The 27,578-nt window shown below is 32.7% G+C and overlaps 1 protein-coding gene across 1 annotated transcript; it reads right to left on the reverse strand.

Moving 5' to 3' along the window:
- Positions 1–20,253: 20,253 nt before the first annotated feature.
- On the reverse strand, positions 20,254–26,665 carry LOC148625980 (uncharacterized). Its single transcript, XM_088569476.1, has 3 exons — positions 25,865–26,665; positions 24,457–24,711; positions 20,254–22,025 (listed from the first exon to the last, which is right to left on the reverse strand). The coding sequence occupies exons 1-3, from the start codon at positions 25,911–25,913 to the stop codon at positions 21,001–21,003; spliced, it is 1,329 nt and encodes a 442-aa protein (XP_088425602.1). The 5' UTR covers positions 25,914–26,665; the 3' UTR covers positions 20,254–21,000.
- Between the last annotated feature and the right edge of the window lie 913 nt (positions 26,666–27,578).

Consider the following 27,578-nt stretch of genomic DNA (forward strand, 5'->3'; position numbering starts at 1 on the left):
AGCTAGGTTCTTTAGGCCATTTCGTGTAATACTAAACAATCTGCGTCTCAAAAATTGATGCGGAAACGGGAGGCGCCTTCTCTACGTTTCGTGGAAATTCGTAAATTTTAATTATTACTTTAATTCTTCTGTCATCAAACTTGCTGAAAATGTCCGCCCTTTTTCTCAAAAGTGCCTCATCCGATTGAGATGGAAGTTTTCAGGAAGTTAGAACTACTCTTCGAAGGATGCAGAAATTTAAAAGAAATGTCCACCGCCGTACTGAAAGTTACCATTTTATCGGAACTTTTGAACTCTTATATTGAAAACGGCTGGTCAGAGTTCGACCAAACTTGGTATATTTATTAAGCTTAATTGTCGAAACAAAATCCCGAAAAAAATTGCGTGTGTCTCGGTCGCCATTTTCAAAATGGCCACCAACGCGGTCAAAAATTGAAAATTGTCCGATTTAGATAAAAATTAATGACTAGGTTCTTGAAACAGTCCTGATTAATAATCTGCGGGTCAATTGTCAATTTGAGTTCCGTATCAGCCGCCATTTTCAAAGTGGTCGCCACTGCTGTCAAAAATTCAAGGTTGTTCAATTTTGATGGAATTTGAGATTCAAGTTCTTTACGCTCTCCCGATTAATAACTTGCAGTTTTATTATTATACTATATATTTCTCAAAATTAGATCCGGAAGCGGGAGGCGACTTTTACCCGTTTCTTGGAAACGTAAATTTCAATTATTATTATTTTTATCGACGAGCTTGTCCGCACGTTTTCTTGCAAGTGCTTGGGAGATTTAAACGAAACTTTCACGGAGGTTGGATCTCATCACATACATATGAATGTCTTCTTCTAAAAAAAATAAAGGAGGGGCGATTCGACCGAAAAGGGGAATAGGTCATAATAAAGGAAATTGCGTTATCTCGAAAATCTAGGTAGCTAGGAACTTGAAAATTGGTATGATGGTAGAGTTTAGTAAGTTCTGTAATATCATGCAAAAAAGTCAATCGATATTTAACGTGTTACCATAGTAACGAAAAACAAGAAATTTTGACCGATTTTTGCATATTTTCTATAGTTAAGGTTAAAGTTCAGGACTGGGGACATCTTTACTTAATTTAGTAGATATATAGAACCCCCATATATGATTAAACACCTGTTTTGGAGTATCCAAGATGGTCGCCATCCAAATATAGGAAACCTGACTGAAAATAGTTTAAAAGAATCAGTCTTTTTTGAAACTCTGAATTTAAACCTAAATAGGCGAACTGAAAATTCTGGATTCTGTGACCATTTGGAGGGAAAGTTGCGGTACTTATGTGACTTGCTTGCAAGCACAACTTAAAACTTAATATTGTTTTCATTCTCCTGTCATAAAACTTATTATGCCAAAAAAAAAAAAAGATGAGGCGATATTTTATGTGTTACCATGGTATTTTAGCGTTTTTTTGTTTTTGTTTTTTGTTTTGTTTTGGTAAAGATTTTCCTTAGTGTAAGAAAATGGAATTGGAATATCCTTATTTAACTAAGCACATATAAAACCCTCCAAGCGTGATAAAAAATTGTTCTGGAATATCCAAGATGGTCGCCATTTCAAAATGGCTGTCATTCAAATTTAGGTATCCTGATTAAAAACGGTCTTAAAAAACATCAAAAAATTATGAAACTTGGTATTTCGGCTTTAAATGGTGTGCTGAATTCAAGATTTTTGATTCTGTGAAAATTTGGGGGAACGTGAGGGGACATTTGTGGCTGGCTTGCAAGCACAACTATAAACTATTATTATTAATGTAAACTGTTATTTTTTTACTTCTCCTGATGAATGATTCTTCGAAGGGTTGCCTCGTTTTATCGGAATGGGCTCATCTGATTGAGATGGAGCTTCACAGAAAGTTAGGTTGCACTTTACACACATGCGATTGCGTTGCACTGTTTCATACTCAAAGTTGACCTGGTCTAATTTAGTAAAACTTAGAAATGAAAGATGAAATTTGGTGAAACTTGTTGGAAATATTTATTACGGGTAGTAGAACAATCGTATAATATAAAATGCAATACTTGTGAAAATAAAAAGGTGTAAAATGCATGTTTTAAGCTATCCGGAAATATTCAGGTCTTTGTCGCAGTGGGTTCTCTCCTTTGTACCAGACGGCTGTTTTTTTCAAAAAATTGATTTTTTTTTCGTACGAACTTAACGAATTAAAATCAGGAAAAAATGAGCAGAAAGGGGTACACATATGTTACTTTTCCTAGCAGTTTTCAAGTGCACTATATTAAAAAAACCCTATCTTTTGACAGTTAATTTTAGGAAGGCACCCAATATTTGTCATTAAAAAAGATGTTTTTTTCCCATTATGTTACCATAGATACAGATTTTTATGACAAAATATAAGAAAGTATAAATCATTTGCATGGATCCCCATGATTCGAAGAAATGTGAATTTTAATTACTATTTTTTTTGTTTCCCACGCACTGAACTTGTCCGCACCTATTCTTGGAAATGTTTTTGGGGTAGAGGGTTAAAACGAAACTTTCTCAGAAATTGAGAAACATCACATAGATGTGATCCTGTCAAAAAACTTCAAAGGTGGGGCGCTTTGGCCAAAAAGGAGGTACATCATAATATAGAACATAGTGGCATTTCGGGAAATTAGGTAGCCAGGAACCTGAAAGTCAATACATGTATGTTGGTAAAGTTTGATGAGCGTTTAAATATTTGTAAAAATTGAATCGATAATTTTAGGGTTGTCATGGTAGCAAAAAAACCCGAAAATATCAGCCGATTTCCTACAAATATCGGAAAACCTTTTAATATCTATACTACTAAAGGAAGAGACCGATTTCTTTGAGCACGCAAAACCATACAAGATCGAATTTATTTGTGATATGAGGTATAAATGTATTGTTGTGTACTTCCTAAATTTGTCTTTGAAGCAATCTTTTTTTTCTACGGAAAACGCTATTTTTGGGGGAAAATATCCGAATGCGAAGACCGTCATTGGTCCGTGTGTTACATGTAAAATATGCTCAATCGACGTACTGCTTGGATCATTGTACGTGTGTTACACGGGTATTGCTTATTCATTATTTTGCTAAATTAGACGACATCCACCATTTTTCTGGTATGCAAAATTGTCCAGACCCGGAAAAGCGTAGAACGTGCCGAATTAAATATTCCCCCTTCTATGTGTAAACATCTGCGCCCGAAGTGCGGACCCTACTCCTTTTATGTGTAAACTGGCATGACTGGTAAACCCCCTGCCCATTGTTTTGAGTAATTTAAGAGTATATTATGCACCTTTTAACTGGGTGGAGCAGAACTTTCAGAAAATTAAAGGATGTTCAGCACAGCTCTTCCTTCCCTGCCACCCCATCCCTCCCCCAAAAATACAGAAAATAAAACAAAAATAAAACGCCTATATCATCAATCACAAACAAACATTTTCACACATTTATAATGTCTCGAAGTGAACCTTCCTCTTTTTTATGTGTTAAAACACCTGTACCCAAAGATAAGGCCAAAGTCCGGACTCTCAAATCAGACCAAGAAGACTTCCTTTAACGTGCACATAATTGAAATTCCTGATACCATGAAAATCAAGGTTACTCTCTTGCTCCCCACAGGCCATTGAGTGAAAACTTGGGCGAAACCTCAGGATAACCAGCAAATAACACCAAATGAAAAGATAATTTGGTAAGGAAGGTTAAAGAATACGTCATGTTAATAAAAAAGAAGAAAACAAAATTATTCGTCTTCATGCGTTAGAAATGTACATATTGCGCGCGCGCAAAACACAATTCTGAGTCAAAAAGAAAAGCTAGTCCCCTGAAAGGTTAATGATCAACTCCTCTTCAACCACCAAAGCAATTTGAACAAAACTGTACATCGTTGATGTATGGTAGATGATCGTAAATCCTTTACAACGATTACTCATTTTGCATGGATCCGTCAAATTATTACTGTGTCCACACTTTGCTCAATCGACCGCGATTTCGCTGGCATCCTATAGTTGACTCTAAAAATAGCAGATATCTAGACTTTTTTTAGCAAGATTGAACTCTTATTTTGGATTACCAAAAACAGTTTCTGTATTGAAAGGGCCGCCTTCCAAATTAAGGTGCCCTCATTGAAAAAAGTATACAATTCATCTGAATGTTATGAAAATTAAAAAACAATATATGCTTTTTTTAACGAATGTATTATAAACAGCTGAACGAATAAAACTTAATTTGGTAGAAAGTGGGGTAGTAAGATTAAAGTGAATCTAGCCGTCAATACCAACTATGAGAGCTAGCCGTCACTAGAAATTTCTAGTGTTTTGTCATAAAAAAGTGCATATTTTAAAAATCCTTGGTATGTGGAGGTTCAGGTCATTTATAAGAAATTTATTAATGATTAGTGATTATTGCTATAAAATCCAGTGGCCATGGTAACATACTGAAAACAATATTACTGATTATATGAGTTTTAGTACAACTAAAGGGTGCCTTTCCAAAACTAACAGCCAATTACTATGTTTTATAAAGTATCAGGCACTTAGACACTACCACAGGATGAAAGAATGCTTGGAGTAGGTGGGAAAAGGGTAAAAATAATAAGACCCTTTTCTATTCATTCTCTCACAATTTTAGTTCCAAAAGTTCGTGCGAAATAAGGTACATATGTATTTTGAAAATCAGCCATCTGATCATGAGGGGAGAAGCTTATAGGGTAGGGGACTGAAACGTTCTTGGTACCATTCTACATTTAAATTACACCTGTTTACCATGTTTTATAGTTTGAAAATTTTCGTCGACTGGCACTTCACTAAATTGAACTTGACCCCTACTTTTTCCGACGCGGAATGGTGGGTGCGGGTCTCCTCTACAACGCTATACCCCATAACCCCTGGCACTATTTCAAATAAGGCCCTTAACATTAGATCCAAGTGAGGTCCCCCCTGTTTTATAGTTGGAAAACTTGGCTTTTCATTAAATTTTCCGTAGAATTCTTGATTTTTTAGATAGATAACCTTTCCATATTGAATTAAAATATATTTATTATAGGTTTTAAAAGAATTTGATGGTACGTTATGGTTTACTTTTATTTTTTGGTTGTCAGATATGATCATATAATTGTTCGCTAGCAATTTTTGTTCGCTAGCTGCAGTATAGCAGTTGTTGACCTGACAATGCTCTTCTCCTAGCTCTTCAAAGCAGGATTCGAAATCGAAGGAAACGCATTGTCACTCTCAGAAACGGCACTTTTTACGGTGTTAGACTGGTTGTCAGAAGGCTCAAATTCCGTACCAAATGCCTCTAGAATGTTGACAACATGTTACCGGGAAGTGCGCTATTGAACCAATTAAACAACTGGAAAAAAATATATACAACATCTCAGAATGTGACGACTCTACACTGCTCCATCGGATCAAATTGATACAGGGAAGATAACGTAAACTTATAGAAGGGTCTGAAAATTCCCAACGATGTTAGAACTGTCAAATTTGCGATGCAAATTAGACCACGAAAGCTATATTAATAAATAGCCTAGCTGACCGAGTGGTCTAGGGCGCTGGATTTAGTGCAGGCGGTGTTGCCATAGATGTCACAGCGGTACGAGTTCGAGTCCCGCGGAGGGAACGACCAAAAATTTGCATCGCAAATTTGACAGTTCTAACATCGTTTGGAATTTTTCAGACCCGTATATATATATATATATATATATATATATATAATTAAAACAAAATAAATAAAGTATGTATATGGCAAAAAAAATAAAAAAAATAAACAAAGAACATTAAAGTGTAGCGGCAGTATATATATATATATATATAATATAATTAAAACAAAATAAATAAAGTATGTATATGGCAAAAAAAATAAACAAAATAAACAAAGAACATTAAAGTGTAGCGGCAGTATAAGTCTTATCACTGCTTTTATTTTCTATGTCTATCGCTAATAATAAACATTGGATGTAGCACATTTTCAGCTTTGTCTGCTGGTACGACAACATATTTGTCAGGTGTAGTAGACGTAGGCAATGTTTTTGCTACATCGTAGTCTAAGACAATCCATGTAGCATTGACCTACTTAAAATGTTCATACGTTTTAAATTTAAAGACCCCACGACCTTTAACCACTCGGACAATATCTTTGTTTTCTCATCATTAAGGACATTTTTTTCTCGTACTTCGTTGACAATGAACTCATCCGAAAATCGTATCAACTACTTCTTATTTTCGCCTGAACAAAGGATTTTTTTTATTTATTCAACGGGTCATAGTTCATCTTTCCTCGTTTGTCTTCCAGGGACTTGACTTTTTATGAGCAACTCGGCGGGTGTTTCTAGAAAAGTAGAGGACGCTTACCCAACTGATGCAACTGGTCTATGTTCTCAGTGGAGTCAGAGTTGCTCATTTACTTTTGTTACTTTGTATGTATGATTTTAGTTACTTTATGTTCTTTGTTGTGTATGTCTATTTTCCATGTCTGGTCTTTGTCCCTGGATTACATTCTTTTGATTACCGCTATAACCTTGGTTCCCTTGATTACTCTTTCCAATGTGGAATGACTAGCACTTCGATTACTTGAAAAAAGAATTGACAGAATATACAGATACTGTACTGCAGCTTTAGTTAACTTTTTCAAATCATACCGGTCAAATATGTCCACAACTGTACAAGCATGCTGCAGACACGCAAGCTGTTAACGAACATGATATCTCCCAAGATCTCCTAAGGTGTTGTGTTTTTAACGATATAAATATTGCCATGCCATCTCGAATATGAACAATTTTGGTTAGTTCACATCCTGGCAGATTTGTAAACAATTTCTCAATCCTTCTAAAGTTTATGAAGTAAATCAGTCATGCAACAAAGCTGTAGGTACCAATGGAGTCGATAGGAAATGACAATACAGACTCCACCTTCCCGTTGTATATATTTGCAAGTACCACGGCATGCCTCAAAACTAGTTCCGAATTTATATGGACATCGAGTTTTTCCCCGGATTGACATTTCAGCTTCATTTTTTTTTGGTCATGTCCTCAAATGTTTTAGCTTCGACCTCTAAATAAGCCCGTAAAAACTTTGAGAATTGTCCTCAGAGAGAGGGCACCTTCAATGAATGACTCAACCATTTTTTTTTCTATCGTCGATCAAAATGCTCAACCAGGACATTTTCTTGCTTTTCGTATAGACTCATTGCTGATGTCTTTGTTTCCTGATGGGAATTCACGCGGTTGTCTATCCATCCAGATCTTCCGTGCATTTTTTAGCTAAACTATATTTTCAAGCATTTTTTCAACAGCTGTCAAAAACATGTCCCAGTACTTATAAGTTGGAGATTGTTTGTAGCCCCATAATTTAGTTCGAATGTGAAAAGGTCAATGTGAGTTTGACATACATAACGATATCATAACTTCATGAATAAGTGTCAGACCACGAACTGCTCAGTTATATTGCTTAAAAGCAATCGGTTAACCAGCGTAAACGTCAGAGGCAACTAAAAGGTCCCGCAGTCCACCATCGGCCCACAATTTACCAATTGTTGTAATAAAACATGATGAATATATTTACACAGCAATTTATATAGCTTTACGAGACATTCCGACCACTTCTGTTTGGTAACTCAATATTCATATCCAAACATTATTTACTATATTTTAGTATTTTTGTTTTATTTATTTGACAAGGGAAATTAAAAAGTAGCGTACATTATCATGCTATCTTAACGGAGATAACTCAGTTTAAAGCCTTTTGTTTTAATTACATAGTAATTTATTCGGAACATAGACTTCAACCAGCTTATCACAGACTGACACCACCTTAACATTTTTGGCGCATGTCTGGAATAGTCTGAAAGTGTCTGAACCGGTACTTGATATGACAGACTGAACCAACTAAACAAGACTGAACACGACTAAAATGGTTACGGCCAATAACAGTCTTTACAGCTACTGAACGACTGAATTAATCTAAAAACGAATTGTTTAGACAGGTCAAACTTCTTCAGACCGATATAGCTGTTTGAGATTTAACTTTTAAGTACTAGTTTAGCTGGAACAAAGTATATCTAATGTCTTTTACAAGTTGATTACTTGTTCCGTGAGTGAATATATTATATGTTGGCCTGTATGTAAAGTTTTCAGATATAAACTTCACAACCATCAGATCCAAATCTGATTGGATTGAGAAGAAAAAAGTGTTGCTCGACGTTAACAGTTTTGTGATTGCATTGTATGTAATTTTTTTAGGTTTGTTGTACTTATAATTGTTAAGTGAAATATTCATTAATGCAGAAAGCAATTTAAGTTATGTTTAGAACGACTTAAGATTTCGTAGATGATAGTTTCAACAAACGGTCGGCATTCCAATGGAAACAAAGTGTATTCCTTTACTTGCTCACCTATTCCTTCGGCTTTATGAGGCTGACTGTATAACTGATCTGTTCCGAAAGAAAACATATCGTTTGGCTAATTCCTGTAATATCAGTTTCGTCTATATAGATGATTATCTTTGAACAATCCTAATTACGGGGATTTGACGCATTGCATCTACCCCGAAGAACTTAATATAAAGGATACTTTGAAGTCAGCCACATATCATGACATACGCTTATCGATGTTAAAGGAAAATTATTGACCAAACTTTACTACAAACATGTAGACTTTTCATTCAGAATGGTCAACTTTACTTTCCTCTTTGGCAACATCTCTTCACCACCTGCATATGGAATGTTCATTTCACAACTCATACGTTATGTCAGAGCTTGCCGAAACAACATAGGCTTTGTATCGCGCTAGAACTCTAAACAAATTGCTTCTGGGATAGGGTTATATTGCCAGAAGATTAAAGTCATCACTACAGAAGTTTTATGGTCGACATCATGAACTCGTGGATCGTCATGATGTATCCATATGGACCATGAAAACTAAATTATTCCACGGGTCATGGTTTTTTTTTCTTCGTTTGTCGGACTTGACTTTTTTCATGAGTAACTCGGCGAGTGTTTCTAGAAAAGCAGAGGAACCTTACCTTACCGGTTGACCTTGTCCCTGGATTACATTATGTTGATTAGCGCTGTAACCTTGGTTCCCTTGATTACTCTTCAACTTTATCGGGCACCTCAGATAATGACGGTACACCTGGTCAATTCTGCCAGTTTTTAGTGTAGTTTGAGTCGCTCATTTATTTGTGTTACTTTGTATGCATTATATTTGCTTGATGCCCTATGTTGTGTTTGTCTGGTTTCAAAATCAATGAAGTACACAATGCGGAATATATTACACGCACACATGTTAATGTTGATCCTAACGAACACAGTTTATACTTGACGTATTTGTAAATTTCAACTGGTTCCAGTTTAGTGGTTATGTTGGAGTCATAACAAGGAAAAATATTTTTTGTGTTAGCAATATGTTCTTTATCATTAACTTCGGTTGTAACTGGTATTTCATCTTTGACTTCATCGTGAGAATAAAAACAATTCCCCCGCAGGACAACCTGACTTTGGTTTAAAGTGAGTGTGTGCGTTTTCAACAATGACATACCGACGGTAAAAATGATATCACATGAATAAAAACATATTCAATTCAAAAATCTACAAAAATAGAACATTAACATAAAAGGAGAAATAAGGTATTTGTAACTGGCTGCATGTTCTGCCCAAACATAAAATAGAACATAGCAAATGTTAACTACATTTAGTGCAGTCGCTAAATTAAGCGATTCCCAACCAACATTCTCCTGGAGACGCTCTTAGACTATATTTGAAGGGATTGTATATCAAAAATACAACGCACATTAGACAGTTTGATACAACTGAGTATTTATCCGCAAGAAGCACAGAAAAAGGTCCAAATTACCAAAATTTTCGAAAGAGAAACAATATCTGCTAACAAAGACTGTGCGATTACAAACCAGTTCGTAAGAATTATAAAACCCCGTAATCTTTCAAACATTTATAAATAGCAACATATGATGAAAACAGAAGAAAAGCATGAAACACTAAAATATTTGTGTCCTCTAGTTGTCTTGACAATATATACATTTTAAGGTTCTCTTCACAAACAAACTATTGAAGGGAATGTGTTAATGTTACGTTATATACCTGTGCAAATTTAACGAAATGGTAAAATGTTTTACCCATGAGTGTTTCTACATGTAATAACAATAGTCGGTAAACTCGAAAAATCAGTAAATGCGTATACCTGTCATTTTAGTGCAAACAAGTGGCAGAGTTGAATCAATACAGTAAAGCAATCACATATAAAATATATTTATTACTATAAAAAAAAGAAATAGAGATTAATCTATTTGCTGTGCATTTGACAAGTAATGATCTTGATATTTTTTTAAGAAAAAACATAATCCTTTGCGGCATTTTACAACAAATATAGCTGAATTAAAAACTTATTCCATTTAGATACATTCTGCTTGTTTCTTGTCGAAAGGAAATTGAAATAGCAAAAATGCAAAAATAGCAATTGTCCTGTTTATTGACACAATGTTTCCTTCCTCTCGACCTAGTTTGTTTATTTTTAAAAGCATGTGATATTTGATATGTGATAATAAGGACGGAAATGCTATTTATATGATATATTTACGCGATATGATTCATGTCCATAGAGTAGACAACATATATGATGCATGCATACAATATATCACCATTATAAGTGTCCAGGTATTTTTTTGTAAATGAGTCTAGAATCATAGAAAGTTAGATATTATTATTATTTTTTGTTTGCTTGATACGGGTTTCCTTCTCGGTCTAACTTTTCCGTTACCGTAGCGATGATAGGCTTTATTTGATCAATATTGATTTGATTGATCTTTTTTTAAAGTAAACTATCACGGCTATTTTTTCACATACACAAAAACCGTTTATTAACATTTATGCACATGCAGAATTAATTACGCGATACTAAACTTACGCTTATACAGAAATAATAACGCGATTGCATGAATACATACAAAATCAAGCATGAATACATACAAAATCAAGCATGCGCATAAATATATTTATGTATAGCTTTGATATTTTCTATGACACACATTCAGCGCCACGTAATGATTTTATTTGATTCCTGTTTTTTTCGTAAATATAAATATAATAGATTTCAAATGTACGATTTCTAAACATACGTCATTTTTTGAAAATTGGACTTAAATAATTGTATGTCGGAGACACACGCCTGATTTTAATATTGATAAATAAAACAAACTTAACCAATAATAACAAAACCATTATTTTACAAAAATGTTGATTACCTTTCAATCGGCAGAAATATGTCAGTTGTTGCAACAAAGAAGAGGAAGATAATATTGTCATTTCTCAATATTTCAAACAATAATCTTGGACCGTTATTGAAATTAAAACTGTTTGCAAACTTCCAATCTGCAGAAACGTGTCATTCTGAAGATTTATGACTGAAATATGAGTGTTGTTACCACTTACACTCATTTGCTTTTGTTACTTTGTATGTATGGTTTTAGTTACTTTATGTTTTTTTGCTGTGTATGTCTGTTTTCAATGTCTGTTTTTTGTCCCTGGATTACCTTCTTTGATTACCACTTTAACCGAGTTTCCCTTGCTTACTCTGTTATACCATTATTGAAATTAAATTGCCGAAAACTTACAATTTGCAGAAATATGTTATGTGTAAAATTTTTGAACTGAAATATGAGTGTGGCACCAATCAACTGAATACTTATATTGCGATATTTAATAGTTTTGACCACTATTGCAATATAAAGTTTTGCAACCTTACAATCTGCAGAAATATTTTATTTTTTTAATATTTGTGCCGAAACCACAAACTGGATACCAATATGGCCATTTGTAATATTTTGAACAGTAATTTTGGACCATTATTGAAATTATAACTGTTTGCACCCTTACAATCTGCAGAAATTATCTCATTTTAAATCTTTTGAATTGCAATTTGAGTGTCGCAACCACTAACTGGAGACTAATGTTGTTATTTTAATGTTTTAAACACTTTGGACCAGTATTGAAATTAAAACTGATCACAATCTGCAGAAATATGACATGTATGTCATTTTTGAGAAATGTTACAAATACTAGTGTCCATGCCACACATTTGATGCTTATTTTGATATTTTGTTTTTTCTTTTCAAGCAATCATATCTGTCCATTATTGAAATTAAATTTGTTTGAACTCTATCTTTTACAGAAATATGTTATTTTGTGGAAATGGGACTGAATATGTATAAATAGGAAATTATTGTTTCCTTATTTTTAATTTGAAGTAAAACAAGAATATCCATTATGAAGAATCATTAAAACAATAAAATCTTTCTCATTTTATACATACATCTGTAGTTAATATTTTGCATCATTGTTTCTTAAGCGACTTGGAGTTGCGAATAAACACAATCCAAGTATCGCGTGATTTCGATACTTCCAACCGGCGGCGAGATTCAAATATCATTATTGATTGCACAATATTGTGTACATCCAAATGTATTATATGTTTGTAGTACAACATTTACTTTGCATTTTCTTTTCGGAATTGGGAATAGGCCCTGGACAACAGGAAATAAGTCGATGCAAAGGGGAATGGAGCAAAGGGGAATTGGGCTATGAGAAATGGGGTAGGAAAGGATGGGGCAATGTGGCTTCGAGGAATGGGACATGGGGCAATTGGGCGTAGGGGATGAGGAAATAGGGCATGCGGCAAGTGCAAAGTTATCTAATACTGGGACTGTATTTTTGTACCGTTAAGTATTGATTGCGTAATAAAAACTAAAGGATCCAATTTTACGACACGTCATTCGAATAATTTAAAGTATATTTACGGGGAATGTGCATAGAAGAAAAGTATCATATTCTAATAATTACATCAAAATACAAAACTTTCAACAGAGTCATCATTGTACAGTATATGTTTCAGGTAATACTTTTTTTTTATTAAAGTGCAGAGTATACAAGCCGAAGTAATTTCCCAAAACAAAAATATTTTCCAGATAAAGAGGAAGTGTTACACATTGTACTGTTTCAACACATTTAATGGTGCCGATGAAGACAGCTCGGATGGCGCTTAAATGACATCAATGATGTACATACTCATGTCATCATTTAAAAAACAACATTTATAAGTGAATATGTGAATGACTTAATTCCGATAATTCATTTGTTTTGTCAATCCACTTCCTATCACAAGCCTTACAAATTCTAATTATTAAAACAAAGTTCAGAATTATAAAAATAGACACTTTGCAGTTTTATCTTCGGCCTTCAAACAAATATAAAAAATCAAGCAGCTATAATTGGTTATTCAAATTCGTATATGGATGGCTTGCAAGACACAGAAATTGTTCATTGTTCCCGATAATTTAAGCTTAATCTCCCTTTTTTTTGCAGTTCAGTTTCCTTTTAAGAAAATAAAACGCTATAAACATAGGAACGAGAACACAACGGTACACATGAAAATAAAACAAAAAAAAAAAAACAAACAAACAAACAAACAAAAAAAAAAACAAACAAACAAACAAACAATAACAATCCTACAAGGAAGGCTGCTACAGGAACGAAACAAGTTGATAAAATTACCTTCCTATATGACAATGACACGACGTATCTGAAATCAATAAGTATTTACACGTACGTCACCAGTAAACTGTAGACTTCTTATAGCTGAAATGCAATTTAATTAAAAAAATGAATTTGAAAAACTAACCAAAACAAATGTTTGAAAGTTAAAAAGATAAAACTCATACATAACAGGAAACATAAACTTGATTTTTTAGATCAACCATTTGAGGAGGGATTGTGGTATATTTCCAATGAACACCCTGGCAAGTTAATGATAGAGATTTCACGTTATGTGTATCGGATTACACAATTCTGATACCATTTCAATTCTGAAATTTGGTTTGGTAAATATTTGTTGAGAGAAACTCTAATTTAAACGACGTATTGAGACATGGAAGGCATTATTTGTCTTCAGGATGGCTTTTATCATGTATTAATTGGGATTTGTGACATAACCAGTTACCTTCTACCTTGAAATTTATGTATATGAACATTAAACAGGAAAAATGCCGAACGTGTTGTTAAGGTTAAGTTTATTTGAAAAAAAAAATTCCCGAGTTGTATAATGTTGTTAAAATGATGCATACTTAAAGCAGTACATTTCTGATTTGATGTATGCCGGTATCAAATGTGTACTGTTACTTCAATATCAAAACTTGATATCCTCGTGAGGATTTAAAAATATAGTGTACGAATAGACACAACAATATGCAGAGCTGTAATTATAAACCTGTAATTGTGACAGGTTTAATACGACAGAGATTGGCATGTTCATGTAAATCAGAAACTAAATCGTTAACATGCAGACATATATAAGAAAAACAGATTATAGTAGTAATGTCTACTTTACTGCTGACACTGGCTTAAAAGTCTACTTATTTTGGAACTGAGATGTCTTTTTTTTTCTTTCTAAATATCAGTTTATATTCACCGAAATTCTAAAGATTTCTAAAAGCATCTTCCCCAATGAAAAATTAGATTCAGTTTTTAGTGAAGTCCGAGTTTCTCATTTGCTTTTGTTACTTTGTATGTATGATTGTAGTTACTTTATGTTCTGTGTTGTATATGTCTGTTTTCCATGTCTGGTCTTTGTCCCTGGATTACATTCCTTTGGTTAGCACTATAACATTGGTTCCATTGATTACTCTTACGAATAAAGCTATTGAATGACACAAATTTTACAGTTACGTCATATGTCATCCCCCATTCACAATTGAAAAATATCCATCATTCATAGAATCCTATTGCATATTTTTTAATCGAATATTTTTATTATCAAACTGAATTTTATATTTTCATTTTTTTTCAATATTTTCCTGGTTTTACTAAAAGATAATACACATGTTCATATCAATGATTTAATTACGTTCATATCAATGAATGCTTAGAAATAATTCCCCCATTTTCCAAATTGAAAATCCTTATACTCCCATACACCATCTCCATCCCTCTTTCGCATTCCACTTCCCCAATTCTTCATCCTCTATATAACATTGAATGTTTCGTTTTCACCAGACAAGTACTGTATGAGTGCGTGTATCCTGGGTTCCATGTAAACTTGTGTGAATTACGTCATAATCTTTTTATTATGCGACAGTTGTTCAAGTTGGCATCAACGTAAGATGTGAAAGATACACATCAGTAACAAGTCTGCAATATATTTCTTCTAGATAATATCTGTGTATGGGGTGCTGTTTGAAATTGATCATGTGCATTTTCTGCTTCCCAGGGTCATGTATTGAAGGATCGATTCCGGCCAAACCGCCTAAAACACAATGAAGAAGAACACCTTTCATTTCGAGTAAAAATATCGTTTTTAACAACTTGATTTATCATTTCTGAAAATAACCCACATTTTACTCGGACTCCACTAAAAACTGGGAGCATGGACCAGGTGCATCGGTAGGGTAAGCGTCCTCTGCTTTTCTAAAAACACCCGCCGAGTTGCTGATAAAAAGTCCAGTTCGGCGTAGACAAACGAGGAAAGGAAAACTATGACCCGTTGAATAAATCATTTTTCATGGTGCTGATGGATACACCATAACGATCCACGCCCGCTGTAGTGATGACTTCAACTAAACTGAAATATTTTCAGAATCCGTGTTTACTAGTGATATAATAGAAAACCGAGTTCAATGGAAATCAAATGTAAATACCTTCGAGTCAAATGAAAACCAAACGATTCACCGGTGAAAGATAATACCATTGAAAACGTTATGAACGAAGTTCTACAGCGCAAAATTACCAATGAAAGTTCAGAAATTATTTGTGAAGCATTAAATTCTGATTTAAATGTTAGCAATCTTAAAAACTCAAAACTGATCAATCCATATAGCGACGACAATTTATATAGTGATGATGTTCGATGAACGACCAAGGGATACGACAACAACAACACTGATATGCCGTCTGAATGTCCCCCACAACATGTTTACATGTCAGGTGACACTTCTGACACTGATGAATGCAGTATTGACAACATCTTTTCACCAGGTAATCAATATTTTAATCTACAAATATGACGATGTGTTTGTACAAACAATTGAGAACACGTGCTGTTTAGGCAAGGGTTTTACCTTTAAATGGTGTTCTAGATTGGGAACGTTATGTTCCATTTTGTTTCCTTTTCTATAATAATGAGTGTCTCGGTTGTGATCAGTAGAACGTTGAACATATGCGCAGAGTTTACTGTTTATTTATTTATTCATGTTTTGTAATAAGAAGTACAACATGAGATTTAAGGTAGTATTTCAAGTTTTTTTTCGAAAAATTATGCGCATGGGGAACAAATGTTAAACTTCTCTAATAATTGAGCTTAAAAATGTCTCAGAAGCTAATTTGATTAATTCATTGACATTTAAGACTATTGGATTTTTTTTCGGTTTCCGCTTACATTTATCATTGCTTTAAATATTTGATTTGTTCCACCCTCTAGGATTTATACATGTGTCATCTGTCATACACTGGTCAATATGCTTTCTGTGTTATTCAAATTACAGAACATACTTCATGGTCTCTATAGGCATCAGTTAGTTTGACTCATCTGTCATGCACTGGTCAATATGCTTTCTGTGTTTTTTTCAAAATACAGAACATACTTCATGGTCTCTATATGCATCAGTTAGTTGGACTCATCCGTCATACACTGGTCAATTTGCTTTTATGTCACAAAAAATACAGAACATACTTCAGGGTCTCTGTAGGCATCAGTTATTTGGACTGTGTGCTCTATAAGTGGTGAACATTAACCTTGTGAATACGGAGAGTTAGTGCTGATTAACTTTGTAAATAGAATAGAGCGTTTTGCCGGAAAAATCAGTCTTCTTGAACCTTTTTTTCTAAAAGCATTAACAAACAATAGTTGATCTCAAGTTGTTTAAATTAGGAAGTTTGTGTGTCTAACAAGAGAGCCTTTTTCACCCTTCTTGATGATTATTTCAAAACGAACGCCTTTTTGTTCGTTTCAGCATACCCGGGTGGTGGGTAATTTGAAAAAAAAACATAAATAAATCTTTGTTAAAACGGCTATACAAAAAACAAAACTTACCATGGAAAATCATCAGTTTCATTGTGGTGACCTTGTGAAGTTCTGTAATAACCTACCGTTTGGTTCTTTCTACACTTTTACACCTTTTTGTACGTGGTTAATGAGGTTATATATATGTTTACTTATTGAATAGTGTTTGGTTGAATTATTAGATATGTAAACCTCAAGCAACCTAAGTAGAAATCTACCTCAGTTTATTGCATAAGTAGCTCACAATATATGCATGATTAATTTAGTGTTAATATCCAATTGTAATTTACGTGAAGATGTATATGTAACCATACATTTTAAGGTTTTGTTTTATTATATTGGTTGAACGTTTCCCTAGCTGTCATTTTCGTAATGTTTTTTCCCTGTAGAAATATGCCTTTACTTTGAATTATTTCTACTATTTGTGCTTAACCTGTATATTTTCTTTTGACATCAACAAACAAAATGCATTAAGAGTAATCAAGGGAACCAAGGTTATTGCGCTTTTCAAAAGAATATAATACAAACAATAGATGTCGATACATATATTGCCTTGAAGGCAAAAAAGTCGATCTAGGTAAAATCCGTATGCACGTAAACCCTTGTACCATCGTGACCGTAAACCGCACATGGGCTGAAAGGGTCGACTTCTTTTTTAATCTGATAGCAACGCGAAAGTAGTTATCCAATGACAAAGAAGCCCCTTTTTTCGACGGACTCAAGCCGTAAATGTGGTAAATCGAAAATAACGCAAGGATCCTTTAGTTATTAACGTGAAGTGATGTAATATGACACAAATGTGGTAAGTATAATTTCATCTGATTTTTAATTTTGTATTGATATAATTCATTGCATCACTCATGTCAAACATAAAAGGAAACAGTTGACTGTTGAAGTGCTATTCAAATTTCAATTGGTTCCGACTTGTCGTCATGATAAAGGAAAATTATTACTTGTGTTATAAATGAGCTCCAAATTAGATCTCTATAATAGTTTTGAATGTACACATCTGTCCTGTAATAATTTAATAATAAAACAAAAACAAAGCAAATATTATTCCCAGATTATTTTCTATCAAACAGGAACATTTTTAAAATTTAATAAATACTATAAGGCATTCACATAGTGTCACGGATGATGTACTATAACGCGCGTGAATTGCTTGTAATTCTCGAAATAATAATTTCAGTCTGTTTGCAAGTAATGTATGATGCTTTTGCCTATTATTACATTGTCAATTTTGGAATTCTGTCGATTCTGTCCGTTTGATGGAGTATTTTTTTTTTGACAGATAATAATAAAATAAATATCTTTACATATGGCGTCCATGCCTTAATATACTGCGCATATCCTTATAATAAGCTTATCTCATAGAATAATCTGCTTCAATTGTGATTTTCAAAGAATGTTACGTGAGTCAATGAAACATATTTTGGAGCTATTTAAAAAAGACCTCGCCCATAACTAAGAATACTACTTTTATTGATCACAATAAGTTGTCTATTTCTATGTACACCTAAAATATTATAGAAACAAAATGAGATACAAATATAAATTGTAATTATTAGAAAAAAAAGTAACAACAAAGTTACCGAACACTAATTTGATTCATAATCAATCCAAGTTCAAAATAAAATCTAGCAAAATATACATTACACCATTGGAGCAGCTGGTACTGCAATGGCCCACACTTGGTACAGGCAAATCAAACTAAATGGTGGGTTAAATCAAGGTTTTACATAAAGCGCCTTTTTTACATAACACGCTCTTCATTGAAAATGAGCAACACATTAAACGCCGATGAAACACCAATAATGAAGCATTCCATTCTGGAATGAAACATGGTGTATTTCCTAATTAATTCGATGTACTATAATTGTGCTTTTATAATCTTGACACAGATAATATATAAAAAATCAGGGTCAAGTCTTCTGTCACGCGACCTATTTTATCCCAAACTTTAGTCTTAACGTTGTTCAAATAAATAGACGGTAATATTCCATATTTCAAACAATTGTATTCCTTTTTCATTGTTTTCTATGTCGAATACCCTATTCGTAAGATGTTCCAACGGGCTATTTAGGATACTACTTAAATTAAGTTGTATTCGGCTTGAGGATGATAAATATATGATAGTTGTTTGTACTTTTTGTCATTATTTGTGTGTTTACGATTACATGCATATGTACAATGCATTTTTTTTCCAAATAAAGACCTTTTTTATATGAATTAACAAATAGAAAAAAGACATTTATGATGAAAATGAATTAAAACAAAAATGATCAATAATCGTATACCATTCGTATGTACATTGAAAAAGATATATAGCCTAGCTGGCAGAGTTGTCTAGGGCGCTGGATTTAGTGCAGGCGTTGTTGCCATAGATGTCACAGCGGTATGAGTTCGAGTTCCGCGGAGGGAACGACAAATATTTGCTTCGCAAAATTGACAGTGCAAAAATTCATAAAACAGAACAAGTTCACGACGATTGAAATGATGATTTTGCATGGAAGGTTCGGTTTATTGTACGGCCCCTTGAACACATAGAAAAGATTCGTTAGTATTGTTTTTTTTTAATTCATTTAAAACGTCATACTGTAAAAGAGCAAACAATATAGTAGTGTTTGTATTTTTTTTTAAAGAAGCTTGAAGGCGAGTGCCTTGTGAGACACAAACTGATTCCACATCAAAATGACCTGAGATGAATTATTACTTCTATCAGGGTTCGTGCTTTGTGGAAAAGACGCAAGATGAATGGGTATTTTTCAATTACCTTTACGCGTTATTTCATTCACACAGTCAACCAGAACTAACTCTCCACTACTTATACTGGAATAATTAACCAACTAACTGATACCAAGCAAACAAATCATCTAGAGAGACATTGAACTATGATCAGTAGTGTGAATTTTCAAAAACAAAATTGATGGCTGATCGATTGGTGTTTAACTCCAAAGGGCAATATTTCCGCTATACCCGGGCGAAGAACATAAAACGGATGACAAAACGGTGAATGACAAATGGAATATGGTTTAGTCTAAACCAAAACGTTCACCAATTCGATGCGGTAATAACAAATAAAACACTCACAATTATCTGAGTTATCAATTAAGAAACCGAATCGGCTTGCTGGGATATTTTTTAAGGAGACTGATTGGAGGAGGTAATGAAAAATATAAACTATTATATATATATATATATATCATAAAATATTTTTAAAAAATCCCCTCAAAACACGCGGTCGTAAATTTACTTCACCTATTTGTGCGGTAGAGCTTGTCATACACAATAACTGGGATACCATGCTGTCCTCAAGCCCTCTGTCATTTAATTAGCAAAAGATTAAGGATCAATTACAAAGGTGTTTACAATAACCACTAATCATTTAATATTTTCGATTAAAGTTTATAGATTAAAACTGAAAAAAAAATCAGATACTTAAGCTTGGTATAGTAAAATATCATTTACATTAGCTGCGACGATGTCATTGTTATATTGAAACCCTTAATTTACGCATTACCGGAAATGGAAGGAAATGCAAATATTTCAGAGGAAAAGAACAAAAATAGTTATGATTTTAAATAACAAATGGCTAACAAAAACTTGGTTTCGGCAAACAATACTTAATTTAAAAAAAAATCTCCTATATACCTTGTCGAGATGAAGTGGGAACCGTGCAGTATATCTTTTGTACCCATACGAATTATAAAACGAAACATGTTTTACAGTTAAAACACTACTCTGTTCATGTATATCTTATTTCTATTCGTAATTAAGAAAAACAGTTAATTCTGCGCATATTTCTTCTAACGTTTCACTAGTTATAACCAACACTCATCATTGTAGAAAAATAAACAAATGATAATTTATTTTTGCCCAGCTAGTACACAATTTAAAAGTAAAACACTTGCCTCAATATCATGTGCACTAATAGAAATCTGGGTCAAAACATTACCATATTTGTAGATTAATATATTGATTTTCCGTTGATTTGATTTTGTCATCATTGCCTTCAACATTGTCAGAAAAGTCACATGACCTATAAACATGTTCTGATTGTCTTTCTGATTGCATGCCATTGTAAGGATTGTCGTCGCATCCATTGGTCGTTAATGAAATATCATCATTAGATGAAGTGTCGTCGTTATATAAATTATCTAGTTCTGTTTTCTTTAGAGCGCTGATATTCATATCCGAAACCAATGTTTCAAAAATAGTTTCCAAATTTTCATCAGTGATTTTTCGGGATGGAACCACGCTTGTAATGTCTCCAATGCTCGTTTCTTTTAACGGCGACTCGTTATGTTCTTCATTAGACTCGAAGATGTTTACATTTGATTTCCACTGAAGTAGGTTTTCTATTATATCACTAGTAACCTCGGATTCTGAAGAGCTTTCATCTTGGTCTGGTTGATGAAAATAAACATCTTTAAAATTGTGGTTGTCGTACATTACATACGTTGCGTTTCCCCCTTTCATTACATACATTGCGTTTCCACCTTTTCTTTCATGACTAGGCGACCAATTATGCGTACCTATATTTTCACCTTGGCTTCTGTTACTAGTAGACCAACTTTGTGTTCCTTCATTTTCGGACAGAATTTTATTTCTAGCAACTGATTCTATTTCACCACTCAACGACAAAAAGTAAGGTAGTTGTCTTTGCAGCTGCCTGTTATCTATAGGCATGACGTATTCGCTTTGACTTTCGAAAGAATCCCCAATGTCCCTCATTGGTGAAGTTCGTCGTCCATTGATTTGCGGAGGAACAGTCATAACACGATAATCCAATGTTCCGATTTCATCGTATTCATAAAAGTTGTCTCTTCTTTCATCTGTCACTATAGATCTAGTTCTATGTTTCATCTGATGGTTACAGCAGTACATCGCTGCAATTATTATGACCACGGCTCCAACCCAGCTCAAGATGATACTGAGTAAGGAGTTCATGTTGATAGTTGGATTTTGTTGTTTCTCTACAATTAATTGATATCAATATTAAACTACAATAAAATGAAGACACATCTCATTTAGTGATACATTGTACCCTGTCTTAGAAATCAAATAAGAATCCTAATAAATTAATAAAGGCATTCAGATGGAAAACAATATAAGATGTAAATAATAATATAATAATCTGTGAACCTTCCATGTAATATAATCCCGATGTAACTTTATCTACTTTATCCTAAAACAACGGCCGAAAATTGTAGTAGGTATCAATTGTTATTAAATTATTTTCGATTTTCCAACCAATCGACAAATATGTGTTTCATTACACTGAACCACAATGATGTCGACAAAATCGAGAAGCGAACAGTCCAACCATAAGTTACTCGCAATATATGATTGATTTTTAAGTTGTTTATATGTAATCTACGAAATTGAAATCAGATGTTTCTCTTGGTATAAGAGATTTGATATCACTATATCATTTATATCAAAATCTGATGCTGTAGCTTGTGTATCCTTTATTTCATTTATCACTTTTTTTTCGAAATATTCTTCACAGCGAAAAATAATTCTTTTGATTTTTATTCGAGTGTTTCAATTTGCTGAAATGTGTTTTTCTCTAGCAAGCAAAATTCATCTAACAATAGTTCCTGATAAAATCTTGATAAATCAATCATTTCAATGGAGAAAGCCTGTACCAAGTCAGTTGCGATTGTTTATAACATTCTTAAACTTTTCCTTGATACACATAATTTCATTTTGACTAATTCCTTTGACTATTTCCTAAATTGTATCGGTTAGACAGTTGTGTTATTACACTTGAATTCTGAAATAAAATAAACACAATCAATCATATATTGGTGTACTTATTTAATATGTTAATATCCTAACGACATTTACTTGCAGAAGAGAAATGCATGTTGATCTGCAAAATGATACAAACTGTCCAAATTATTTAAATGTGTCGTTTATATGATATTTTAAGACAATGTTGCAAGAAACATTAAATGGGACAAGAGAAGTTAAGGCAAATAATGTAATGTTCTTAAGAAATAACCGAATTTTAATACAGAGTATTCGGTAATTCAGATATACAACTATTGATATACAACTGCATTCAATTTTTAAGTAGCTGATTTAAGTTGATGTATAAATGTTAAATTCCCACCAAATTCACTATAATTTTTTATTCACAAACAGTTCCATACCTTACAACCAGCCCCATACTTATACTCAGTTTTTGCTCTTAATCTTAGATAAAACATATATATATATATACATATTGTAAGTAAAATTTGTATTGTACAAGAGTTATCGATCTTGATTTGGAAAGATTTGTTTTATTTTAGCAGAAGAGTTGGAAATGGTGTTTTAAAAATATAGATCTGATTACAGAAAGCAAGATTGTTATATTAAAATACGAAATGTTTAGACTGATAAAAAACGTATTTGTTAGAGTGTATCTACACCCTGAATCATCTCTACAATAGGTCTGCTTTCTATATTGACTTTAAATTTTAGAAATAGTATAGTTTGTCTACCAAGATTTTCCTTTTAAAAGAGCTAATGCTTTAACACTTAAGATGATAGCGTGTAAAGTTAAATGAGTGTTAAATATGTGTTGGATATAATACAAAACTCATACCGAAAGAATTAAGGCATACCTATATTACTTTACTAAACAATACTTTGATAATATAATTTGGTCTCTGTTGTGAAAATATCATTTCAATTTGATTTGGGTATCAAACGGACGAAATACAATTGAAACAGACATACCATTCAATCTAACAAAAACAAAACAAAAAAAAACATAAACATAAACAAAAACAAAACAACATTGATGACTCATGTCTAATAGAACAATAACAAAAAAAAAGAAACATATTTACATAAATCAACAGGACATTTAAATATAATGGTATATTGTATATCATTAATAACGAGAATGCACCTACACTACGAAATATGAATAACTCAGCACTAAATGCACAAGTCTTAGTCAGAACACGACAGTAAAAAGAAATATTGTAATGTCTTTAAAAGGGGCAAAACATGCTGCAAATTATTCAATTAAGGTGTAGTGTAAGTGATTACATAACACTATTGATTAAGGTACTTTATCAAATTACACTATACGTAAAACAATGTGTTCTTTGTTAAGACCTACAACTGTTATCATTTAATGTTTACAATATGTTACTATTTACAACGTGTTCTTTGTTAAAACCTACAACTCTTATCGTTCAATATTTACAATATGTTACTATATGAAACGTGTTTTTTGTTAAGACCTACAACTGTTATCGTTTGATATTTACAATATGTTACTTTGGAGAAAGCAATGACAAAGTACTATTAACATTTTGTTTGACAAAACAAAATTTAACACATTTGAAATACTAGTTAATAATAAAACTAACCTTATTACTCAATAGCAAGTGTTATACTAACCTTTGTACTGATATACAAGCGATTTGTTCTGTGATATTGCTGATTTATTGTTGTCTATATAACTTATACACCGATAAACACCGTTATTGCAGAAAGATACTGGCTGCAATGGTAAAGAGACTGGTTTATTCCCAAGCGCTTCAGTCTGCCTGACAAGGTAACCATCATACCAGTGTTCAAGGCGTTTGATTAAACCAGATTCGGTAGGTTTTTCTACGCACATGACTGCGTATTGATCTATCAATATTTCTATATCTGAAAATAATAATTTATTGAAGTTTCAGTTTGTCATTAACAATAAGGATTCGACTGTTACAGGCACAAAAAAGAGTCATTACATTAGCCAGTAGTGTAAATGTAATGAAAATGATGTTACCAATTACCACTTACTGAATTATCAAAAACGTTACAATAACGACTTGCAAGACTTTAATCAAGGAATTGTTTCTTACAATGTATTTGTATTGTTTTTATTGCTGTATTACAATTAGTTACATAAACATCACAATGTGTTTGTCAATTCTTTCCCATTCTTACTAATTACCTGCATCTGGTTCAATAGTTTTACATCGTTAAACTTCACAAGCTATACCCAAATCTACCTCACATTATTTTTTTCTTTTACTTATTATCTTTTTTTCTTTTAACTATATTAATTTACGTTATTACTTAATGATGTTCTGTACTACGATCCTTGAACAATACTTTTTTTCAGGTTCTTATATTTGAGATAAAAGTATTTCCATATTATTGTTTTTCAACTATGGGTTTTATCTGTTTTTTTTTATACGTCCACTATTTTGTGTCTACTGATATATTGATATATAGACCATTTCAAGAAATTAAAGTATGAAGTTTTCTCATATATCTTTTGTGAAAACGATCCTGTATAGGTAATCATCATCTTTCACAGGGAAAAAATGATATTCCATGTTTATTTTATTGCATCTGTTGTTTACTAACATATTCTCCATTTATAATATTGCGGCTTTATTTGTTTCATACACTTTTTTTTACATACAGATATAAATCACAAATGCCATTTTCATATGTGCATTACTAGTAAGAAAAATGTAATCCATATCAAGACCAGACATGGAAAACATACACTCCCAATAAACAATACAAAATAACTAAATTAGAAAATGCAAAGTTACAAAAATAAATGAACAACTTGGACTCAACTGCAATTTGGGAACAAAGTCCAATTACAGCGATTGTGTAAGCGTCATATGCTTGTTAGATACACCCGCCTAGTTGCTCATATAATATACTTAATACTTAGTAAACATAAATGTTTGCAACGACTTGTTGTGCCGTAAAAAAAAACTCTATAATGATTTAGTTTTCTTGCCTTCAGTCATTATTGCCATGGTTTTAATAAACTAACCGGGCAAACAACTCTTACCATATAACTTGATGACATAACCTCTGAAATGCGGAGGACAATTTAACATATGACATCCCTCTTGTTCATCTGTCACATTGGAGATCGCAAATCCTCCCTCTGTGCTAACAACTCCAGCATAATTCCATGAACTATTTATTTGTTTGAAAAGTACCCACAGTATTGAAGTTTATTTCCAATGGGCAACAGAACACTTGATCCAGATCTGGCATGAATTACATCAAAGCTTCTTTTGGAAACTCCTTCAACTTTAATGGAAATAATGTGTTTATGTTAAATATAAATTTTACTAGAACAGAATCATAACACTGGCTGTATATAACTTTATGTTTTGTGAAATCCGAATTAAGGTGCTCTACACACTTAGACAAAGATTGATAGTTAACAACATATTTCATTATATAAGGATGTATAAAATGTTCAAATGTTATTAAATTTCGTTGCATATATACTATAGACTAAGGGTATATTTCACTTTTCATGTCAAAGTTTCACTACGATTATGATAACTGCATCGTATGTAATACCGATCATTACATATTAACTAAAGATAATAAGACTCATTGTTATCTTATCACATGTATATCTATCATTTTTTGTAAATATCTCCGCACTGCTCGTCTCTGTTATATGCATCAGCGTTCCTGGTTGTTCGTAAATACGTTCTGATCTCTTTTTCAATAACAACGAGCATTTCTTAAAAAAAGCATCACTTCCTGTTGATTTGTTGTATGTTGTCATTTTCAATTGCAAAATAATGATATATTACACTTGTAAGCCAAATATGTACTGAAACGGCCAAAATGCTCTAAACATAACTGAAATTAACTGAACACAAATATCTAATGTATTTTTCAGTAATTCAGTGCAAATATAATGCGATTATTTCAAGTCGAGTTCTGTGTTTTCAGTAAAACGTTCAGTGTGTTAAGTAGCCGTTGAGTAATTTTAAGTGAATAAAATTATCTATTTTAGGTTGTAAACAAGAGTCTGTTTAGTATGGTTCAGTATACAGAAATATTAATTTAGTTATCTCCCTTTGACCTCCAATATATTTTACGTGCACTTTTTCGTGATAACTATGTTAAAAATTACCCTTGCAGTTTTAAACTTTATTAAATTATTTATTTTAGCATTATTTTATCTTATTATCATGGTATATATATTTTTGGAGGGTCAATTCGTCTACAACCTGAGTTTAGTAAATTAAAGATGACGTTTATTTACGGAATCGTGTTATAAAAATACAGGTGCACACATTCTACAATGGAAATCCAATTATATGAAAATCCAGTTAGCATTTCCTTTTTTCCCATGTCCTCAATCATTAAAAATAAAAATAATTAACATAGAGAGTTATGGTCTTGCAATTCACATTTTCCTGTGAGTATTTTTTGGAAAATCATATTTTTTACTGAAATCCCCGAAAATATTTTGTGTACGACAAATCAACTTTGCCTACTTTCTCTTAAGACACGTGTGTTTATGCGATGTCGTGTCGTTTCATTTTTGTTTGCATTTTGTGTTATGATCTTAATAACATAAATGTATATTCATGTTGCACAATATGAAATCCTACATGTACACCTGTCTTTATATCCCAAATATACACCTGTGTCACGGATTGCCCAACACTGTTCGTGCTATATCTAAGTGTGGCTAGAACTTCCATCAAGATAATTTATATGACACAAATATATTCAAAATACCTTAC

This window comes from Perna viridis, chromosome 2 (genome assembly GCF_037379345.1).
Source record: "Perna viridis isolate PV_CMFRI_1.1 ecotype Kerala chromosome 2, ASM3737934v1, whole genome shotgun sequence".
In the NCBI taxonomy this organism is placed as follows: Eukaryota; Metazoa; Mollusca; class Bivalvia; order Mytilida; family Mytilidae; genus Perna; species Perna viridis.